This window comes from Morone saxatilis, unplaced genomic scaffold (assembly GCF_004916995.1).
Source record: "Morone saxatilis isolate NCDOM2014 unplaced genomic scaffold, NCSU_SB_2.0 Contig0, whole genome shotgun sequence".
Taxonomy (NCBI): Eukaryota; Metazoa; Chordata; class Actinopteri; family Moronidae; genus Morone; species Morone saxatilis.
The window spans coordinates 15,290,048-15,299,915 of NW_023339650.1; the positions used below are offsets into that span (position 1 = coordinate 15,290,048).

A 9,868-nucleotide genomic window follows, 5' to 3' on the forward strand; every position below is an offset into this window, starting at 1 on the left:
TGAGCTGTATCTCTGCTCCTTGTACAACTCCAAAACAGCGACTGTTAAATACATGAAATGGATGCACACTACGGGATTTTAGCTACATTTTCTAACTCAAAACAATTAAAACAGGGAAAAACTGAGTTGAAACATGAGTTATTTTACAAGTTCAACTCTGGTAAAATGCAGGGAAATTCTACCTGGAAAAATCTAATGGTGTACACGAATGTATTCAGATCTGTATATGTTATATAAAAACAATCTATCAAAGATCCAATCTGTAATCTTCTGCATGTATATGTGACGTCTAAAAATTTATAGTCACAATTGTTAAAATGTTTTGTGTATTAGCCAGGGAAAAAGGTCAAATGTTAATGAATTGTTACAAGATATTGAAGTACTAATTTTGAAAGTGCAATTTCCCAGTTGTGCCACAAGAGGGTGTGTCCACCTTGGTGAGCGCTAGTAGGGCTGCGTGAGGCTTCTGCTCTATATATAGAGAACAGCAGTCCTGCACAGCCATCACAAGTCTCTGCTTTTCCTCTACAAAACAGGTTAGTGGTGTGTCATATCTTGTCACAATGCATTTTGAAAACTTTTGAAACCTTCATTATGTTGTTTTATAGACTTGTTTTAGACTCTCACATTTGACATCTGTCATTTAAAACTATAAATATGATACAAATGTGAAACTTTAAAACAGCGACGGTTCAATTCATGAAATAGACGGACTGCACGATTTTATCTACATTTTCTAACTCAAAACAATTCAAACAGGGAAACTGAGTTCTGTTATAGACAAGTTCAACTCTGTGGTAAAACTCAGGGAAATTCTAGATAATTTACAAGAAACAACATGAAAAACCCCAAATATTTCATCTAATGGTAGACAGATATTGCCAACAATGACCTACACCAAACAAAGGTTATACAAGTGCTTCTGTAGGGAACAACTTTTATATGCTGTTGTAATCTGAACAACAATTGTAATCTGAAAATTGACTAGTAACTGAAGATGTCAGTCCACAAATATAGTGGAGTAAAAAGTACAATATTTGCCTCTGAGATGCAAGTGGTAATAATAGTAAAGTACTAGTACTTCAGTAAATGTACTTAGTTACATTCCACCACTGTAAACTAGTAAATGTGGATACAGTAGGATCAGTGTGACATCTTGTGGTGCATTGCTGAAGTTGCAATAATTTATTTAAACTAACTCATGCTCCTAACTGGCACCACGTGGTAAAGTGAGCAATGAGTTTTAAAGACTCTAGTTACATCCTGGTTCTTCAATCTCTTACACTGTCAGCAGTTACTTCTTTAATTTGGTACCAAACACTTGATAAAAATGTGAATTTTCCTTTTCTTAAGATGATTACTTCAACTCCTTACCAATCAATTGTTTACACTCCATTACATTTGTGTGCTTTAGTTACTTTTCAGGTTACAATTTTTCATACTCTTCCAGTATCCAGTGAAAACCACATATCTCTTTGTTGTTCTTTTATGTGTTGAGATTCTCTTGTTTCTTAAGTTAAAGGTTCAGTGTGTAACATTGAGGAGGATTTATATTAGTTAATCTGGAATCATATAAAACCACATGAAATGTTGTTTTTCAACAAGTCTACAGTTCAGATTACTATCAATGTCCTTTCGGGAGTGAATTCAATATTTTCTAAATGGTTACTACATTCCTCAGGTTTATCACCGAAGAAGTAGGAGACAACAAGAATGTCTAGGAGTTGTTTTTTTACCTAATTCTTCCGGGTTTTTGCTTCAAACCGCACAGGGAAATATTGAACTTGTTACACCACTTCATTTATTTTTTAAGCAGTTGTTAAAAGTTACTTCCCAAATTTAACATTTTAAAACAAAATATCAAACCAGTTTATACAATACAAAACAATGTCAAGATTAAACTACTGAACAACATTTCAAATCTGCTCCAACTTGACAAGCTACAATATTACATTATTACATTATTATATTATTAGATTACATTTTAAAGAAACACTTGACATTGTATGGTGTTGGTCATGTTGCTTTATATATATATGTATATATATGCATAGTTTGGCCTATTTTATTCAGCTTGTTGTCCTTCACATGAACCTGGTGTCCTCAGTGGTAACTATATGGGCTGGCTTGTATGAAGGCTGTATAACAGCCCCATGCTTGATTTTACTGTGTCTGTTTCTGTCTCACTTTCTATTGGAACTGTGTGCAACATTGAGAGCAACAAAAAGAAAAAACAAACAAACAAACAACAGTATCCAAGGTGGTGATACGTTTCTATTTGTCAAACATACAGGCTGGATGGATGATGGTAATTTTGTCATCTACGGCTGGAAGCCTGTGCGGGCTTCAGACACTTATAGATCAGATGTTTTCCGCCTGGTCATGCAGGAAGACTGCAACCTGGTCATGTACAACCAGGATGAACAACACAGGTGGCACACAAACACACATGTGGATGGTGATTTCAGGAGCCGTCTTCAACTGACCGATGACGGCATGATGATGACGATGACGGTGTACAAGGAAGGGGAAGAACTTTGGAGGTCTGCTAACTCCAGATGAATGAAATGAAGTCATGACATTACAAGCCTTTTTAAATTGATTGCTCTGCAAGTGAAAGTCATGTTTGGATGTCAGTGTGAATTACAGTAAACCTGACTGCCATGTAATCTGGAATCAAATAAAAACACGTTAACAATGTATAAATGTGTCCTCCCCTCCCCCTCCCTCTGGCCCTCAACATGATGTAAAAAAAAAAAGTATAATCAAGCTTGCAAGATTAATATGATGTTTATGATGTTTATGATGTTTTAAAAAACACAGTTCTATCTTTAAAACATGATTTTACCAAACAGAGCTGGGCACCAACCCTCTGACCAATGCTGGAATTGAACTGGGAGCTTTTAATGGCTTATCAACCTTGTATATAGCAGAGGCCAAACTAACTGCTGTACTAAAAAGCCTAATAAAGTATTACTTAACATGCAACAGTGTTAGGAGACACTCATTTGCAAGAGAAGGCTGAATCACATTCAGATGTCTGATGGAAAACAGATACAACAGTACTTTTTCACAAGAACTACTTTCCATGGTTGGACAGCAGGTAGTCTCCCCTACGGAGCTGACTATTTATGGACAAGAAGTTCCTGCTCATGATTCTGCAACATTCAGAAAACAAAGTGTTGAATCCATCTAAAACACTGAGCCCAAGAAACGTAAAGACATTTTTAGTTTTTTGTCCCTTTAGAGGCTCCATACTTATGTGTAGTTGTGCGAACAAAAAGTGACAATGAAGCATCTAATTCAGAGTGTTCAGTCTTTGTGTCAAGCGTTCCAGTATTCCCTTGTGTTTCTTGTGCCTCGTTCTTTGGGTTACTGCTTTCCTTTTTGGACTTGTTTGCCTGTTTGAATGGATTTCTGTGTAACAAACTTTACAAGTAAATAACTGTTTTGCTGAGCTCTTGTTTGTTAAGTCGTGCTATTGAGTCCTTTACTCTGGTTCAGTTAATTGTTTGTGTCAATTTTTCAGGAGCCGTCTTCAACTGACTGATGATGGCAAACTGGTGGTGTACAAGGAAGCAGATGAACTTTGGAGCTCTGATAACTCCAAAGGCAGAAAGTCATGACATTGCAAGCCAACTGAATGCTCTGCAAGTGAAAGGCATGTTTGGATGTCAGTGTGAATTACAGTAAACCTGCCTGCCATGTAATCTGGAATTGTACTTAAGTACAAAATCGAGGTACTTTGCTTTAGTATTATCATTTTATGCAACTTTATATTTCTACTCCACTTCATCTGAGAGGCATATGCCGCATTCATATGCGTGTGCACAAAATCAAACTTGCACTTCCCAGATGCAGTAAAGTCTCTGGGCACCAGTCCAGACAATATATGGTCATTATGGCACTCCTCATAGCCATACATTATTTTAATATTAGATAATGATTATCTTGTCCCTCAGTCAAGGTTCATTTACAACTCTGTGATGCGAGATGGACAGCAATGGACTGGCATTGACGATTGACTGAATGCCTGTCCCTGTGTCTGATTACCCACCCACCTGTAGAGTATATATTCCCTGTGTTCCTTCCCTTCTGTGCCACTTCGTCTTTGTGTCAAGCATTCCAGTATTCTCTTGTGTTTCTTGTGCCTTGGTTTTTGGGTTACTCCTTTCCTTTTTGGACTTGTTTGCCTGTTTAATTGGATTTCTGTGTCCTGGACTTTGCAGGTAAGGAACTGTTTTACTGAGTCTTGTGTCTCAAGTCATGCTATTGAGTCCTTTATCCTGGTTCAGTGACAATAATTGTTTGTTTCAGAATCATGAGTCTGAACTTCCTGTCCAGAAATGATGAGCTCCGCAGGGGAGATTACCTGATGTCCAACAACAAGCAGTGGAAGGCTATCTTTCAGGTGAGTAAACCAGAATTTCTGCAGTGTAAAAGTTCAGCAAAATCCATAAATTTGTTTACTAGCGTGTCTTGTTTCTTCTTTTCTTTCTTTTTTACATATAATTTTATATTTGATGATGAGCCAAATATCTGTTTCTGGCTGCAGGATGATGGTAACTTTATCATCTACGGCTGGAAGCCTGTGTGGGCTTCAGACACTTATGGAACAGATGGTGTCCGCCTGGTCATGCAGGATGACTGCAACCTGGTCATGTACAACAAGGACGACCAACCCAGGTGGCACACAAACAGTTATGCCAAGGGTGATTTTAGGTGCCGTCTTCAACTGACTGATGATGGCAACCTGTTGGTGTTCAAGGAAGCAGATCAACTTTGGAGCTCTGCTAACTCCAAAGGCATGAAATGAAGTCATGACATTGCAAGCCTTTTTAAATTGAATGCTCTGCAAGTGAAAGGCATGTTTGGATGTCAGTGTGAATTACAGTAAACCTGCCTGCCATGTAATCTGGAATCAAATAAAAACACATGCTAACAATGTATAAATGTGTCTTTGCTCTCTTTGTGCTGTAAAATAGGCCAAACTCTGGCATTTGACGTCTGTCATTTAAAACTACATATATGATACAAATGTCAAACTTTAAAACACCAACTGTTGAATACATGAAATAGACACACTGCAGGATTTTATCTACATTTTCTAACTCAAAACAATTCAAACAGGGAAACTGAGTTGAAACCTGAGTTCTGTTATAGACAAGTTCAACTCTGTGGTAAAACTCAGATATTTAATCAAATAGTAGACGGATATTGCCTCTTAATTATTCAGATCTGAAAATTGACAAGTAAATAAAGCTGTCAGACAAATATAGTGGAGTAAAAAGTACAATATTTGCCTCTGAGATGGAGTGGAGACTAAATAGAAAGTTGCATTAAGTGGTAATAATAGTAAAGTACAAGTACTTCAGTAAATGTACTTAGTTACATTCCACCACTGTGAACTGGTAAATGTGGATACGTGGATCAGTGTGACTCTTGTGTGCATTAGCTGGTATATAGCTTTTTTACTCTCATGCTCCTACTTGGGACCACGTGGTAAAGTGAGTAATAAGTTTTTAAGACTCTAGTTACATCCTGGTTCTTCAATCTCTTACACTGTCAGCAGTTACTTCTTTAATTTTGTACCAAACACTTATAACTGTGCATTTTCTTTTTTTTAAGATGATTACTTCAACCCAATACCGATCCATTGTTTCCTCTTAGTTACTTTTCAGATTACATTTTTTCATACTCGATACAGTAACCAGTGAAAACCACAAATCTCTTTGTTGTTCTTTTATGTGTTGAGATTTTCTTGTTTCTTCAGTTAAAGGTTCAGTGTGTAACATTGAGGAGGATCTATATTAGTTGCATCTGAAACTTCACGGCTAGATGTCACTAAATCCTACAGACTGGTCATTTCAATTTAAAAACCCTCTTGGATTTAGCTGGAAAATGCATCGTCACACAGCTCTCTCAACCACCTCTTGATGCTTTTGTTTTTTTTACTGTAACTTTACAGAGGATGGACTGTGACACTGTGTAAGATCTGGTATTTGTTGCATTTTTGTGCCCCCAGTTTCAGAGTGCAATACCACCATCGTAGATGTGGACAGCAGCACACATGCATTTGTGAAGATTATATTACTAAAAACCAAAAACCAGCAGGTTGAAAACTCAGCTCAGCCAAACATCTAACAAAGTGCAACAACACAAGACGAAGGAAGCCAGATAATATTACTGACTAGTCCAACGGCAAGAAGGACAACTTTTCATCCGTCTTGCAGCCAGTCCCACATTTATTCTTGTTCAACGGCTTCTTGCTTGGTCACTCCCTCCTTTTATCTCCTGAGATTCCTCCATTAATGTCCTCTTGGGTCTCTTTGCCTCTGCCATGTCTGCAAAGCCTGCTGAGCTTGGTTCTGGCACAACACTGGGCTCCACTGGTTCTCCTCTGTCCAAAGCTCCTTTGCTGGTATAAATATGCCAACACTTCCTCTGTGTTTTGAGCTACCAGTCCAGGACTGAGCTAACTAGCTTTAACTTACTTTTAAGCAACTAGTGAAGTTCTCTGTCCACCAGGAAACTAAATCACAGAGAGTTGAGGCAGAAATTATAAAAATATAAAAAATCAAAAAATAATAATAATTTTTTAACTACTGCTTCATGTATAATTAAAATAAAAAACACAGTTCTATTTTAAAACGTGTATTTATTTTGGTCAAAGGTGCAAACGGTTAATAAGAAGAGAGCCGGATTCAGGCCTTCATTTGTTGTCTGGCTGTGAATAACAAAGACTATATAACATGATGATATATTAATACTGTATAGAAGCTGCTGTTGTTGCTAAATATGATGTTATTAATGGGAATATTTTCAGAAATATGGAGCTTTTCCTGTCGTACTTAAACACTGAAGTGTCTCTCCTGAGTTTGAGAACCCTGTTTAACACTTAATTAACTACTGTGCCAGTAGCTACATCTCCCTTTTTCCCCTTTTCTGATAAAAAAAGAGAGAAAGCTGCCAAAAATAAAGATGCAGCACTACAGACTGATTATTTATATAAGGAATCTTTTTGTTATAGTGATGATAAGAGCAGATTTTCACACCGAGTACCATAATTGTAGTTATTTTGATGTTGACTACGACTCATTGTTATGTTGGTGGCTGCTCTGCTATTGCTGCCATTCCTGAAACACCATTTTATGCCCTGGACGTGGCTCGTCTAGACAGCGCCATTGTCTGCTCTGCTCCTTGTGCCAAGAGTAAATCTCATTAACGGTGAGAGGAACTGGCAGAACAGAGGCTCACTTGCTCACAGCCTCTCTGTGAGTACTGTGTGCTAAATATAGAGGAAGAGGGTGATTACTATATAGATCTGTGATTATAACTGAACTGCTAACCAGTGCAGATATGATACTATTTCCACTGAGGTGCTTAGAACATGAGATAAAGCACCATATGGAGTATATGAAAATTATAAAAAGATGTATTTCTCATTACAAACAATCCATCAAATGTAAATATTATGACGTAAACATACTTCCTTCTGCAAATTACCTTCCTACATGATGACTTGTGTTACAGCCTTCTTTTGCTCCAGAGGTATTTTCAAGCCAGAACCACTAGATGGCAAACAAGGTTTATATTAAAAAACAGTTCACATGAAGTAACACACACCTCTGCTTGATACTTGGAAATACAGACTGAGTACCGTATTCTTTCTGGATTGGGCTCAAAAGGATATAAACTACAGACAGGCTGTTGCAGTTTTTAAGGCTGGGATTTATCACTCTCTTTAGTATTTCAGGAAATTATGTGATGCAAATACAGTTTTTCATATAAATAACTTAACTAAAAGTACATCATAAACAGAGCAGGGCTACACGAGATTCTGTGTCCATTTCATGAACTATGGTGAAAATCTAATTAAGCTTAAAGCAGCCATTGTTGCCCTGAAAGGACCAAAGACACATCTAAATGTCCCAGAAATGTCTCTGTAAACATCTTGTTTTGTCCTTTGTAGTTTGCATTTAAATATTTATTTTCTAATATGGTTTCAGTAATGTGTAGACATCTTAAAATTATAATTTTCTTCAAGGCAAAATATTTAATTTAGTTTTGTCTCATATCCATTCTATCACATGTCAGCTTCATTAAATGCCCAGAGACCAGTATTCCTAGACTGGATTAACTCTACCTTGACCCCAATTTAATTAAACTTTATTTAGTAATGTGGGCCATGTGAGCACAGCATAAACTAAAATAATTAAGACAAAATGTTGTCCCCTTTACAGCACAGAGCTGCCACAACCCACTTTACCTGTGTTTCTATTTGCCATTAACAGCATGGCCAACAGTAAAGCAGTAAATCTGGGGTGTTTGGGGCCCCTGGGAATCTGGAGCTGTGGGGCAGTAGCCTGCTATGTAACAGTTGTAGTCGAGCAAGGAGCTGTGATGTTAACTTGGTAATTTCCTCTATTCCTCTAATAGATTACATTATCTTTATAGTCTGATGAATCTAACATGTTTTACTTTCTCTAGCTTCTAGGCTTCTTATACATTGTCATTTTCTATTAGTTTAAATATGTGTAGGCCTATGAATTTATTATCATTATCAATACATCTATACTATACTATACTGCACATTAACTTACTGCAGGGTTTTGCAGACAGTCTTCATTGTGGGCGACAAATCTGGAGGTTTCAGTTGCCAGCAGCACCTTCTGCTGAACAATTTGAGCAACTCTAAACCGCTCCAGACATTCAGGGCTCATATCCTAATCCATACAGAAAATCTTTTCCAACACAATAAGTCTGTAAAATATAAAATCAGCCAGTAATTACTGGCCTGTCCCTACACTTTCTGATGCTCCTACTTCTTTCTTCAAGACTTTTCCCACAACTGGTGCTTTCAAAGACCCTCCAAACACAGCCACATTAAATCACAGGCCTTCCTTATTAAGATACAAAAGCCCCTTTCTGTTTTTATTAACATATTAAACAGCCAGGCCCTTGTGGTGCCCTGCTCTGGTTTAGGTTCTGGTGGTTTTATGGTACTGTGTACAGTGTTCTGGTTTTAAAAGCAGATTTTTGTTGGTTTGGTTTAAGGTTTTAAACAACAAACACTTAACACACCTGTACTGGACATACTGAGAGAAAAAATATGATATAAAATCTAATAAAGTAAAAACTGCACATACATGATGTTAGACATGATATCATTAGATTAATGTTAAGATTTAATATATCTTATTTCCACAGTGGTCCTAGCTATCAGGATAAAAAAGACTGCTGTGTTCAGGGGGCAACAGCCAGAGGCGTAGCCAGCATTCCCTCCATACTAGAGTCCGAACATGACAGGAAATTGGCTTGTTAGTACCATGGAAGGATTACTTAAGGGCCCGGAGCCCCTGAACCAGAGTATACGCAATGACTGTTGACATTTCTGGTTGGCAAGTCAAGTCAAAGTCAGAAAAAGTAAGCAGAATGACTAGAAAGGGACACAAAATTAACAAAAAAGATGCAAAATGACAACAAAAACATGCAAAATAACTACAAACATTATGTAGTAGTTGGGTGTCTAACTCTGGGTGGGGGGCCTTTTTATGTTTCTGTGTCCAGGAGCCCATCAACTCATAATCTGCCCATGGATCTCAGCTATGAAATTACAGTTAACAGCTATTTTTTATAACATTTAATGTTGTTTTCTGACATTCATTTATTACACTGACTTAATTGTTTATATTGTACCGCCAAGAACCTGCACTTTTTGTTTTCTTATTTTAAATTTGAGACACACTTTTACTCATTGTGCCCCCTCTCTTTTTTTCACTACAGCTTCCAGACAGGCTCAGTTTTCTTTCTGTGCCACCCACATCCACTGTGCGCACATACTGGGCACCTTACGGTACTCCATCTG

General features: G+C 37.4%; 1 protein-coding gene across 1 annotated transcript in view; it reads left to right on the forward strand.

The window, feature by feature from the left end:
* Positions 1-4,831, forward strand: part of LOC118323164 (mannose-specific lectin-like) — a 9,317-nt gene extending 4,486 nt beyond the window's left edge. The window contains exon 3 of the mRNA XM_035655099.1: positions 4,556-4,831. Within this exon, the coding sequence (XP_035510992.1) occupies positions 4,556-4,816 (261 nt within the window). The 3' untranslated portion in view covers positions 4,817-4,831. The remainder of the gene's footprint in view (positions 1-4,555) is intronic.
* The last annotated feature ends 5,037 nt before the right edge of the window (positions 4,832-9,868 follow it).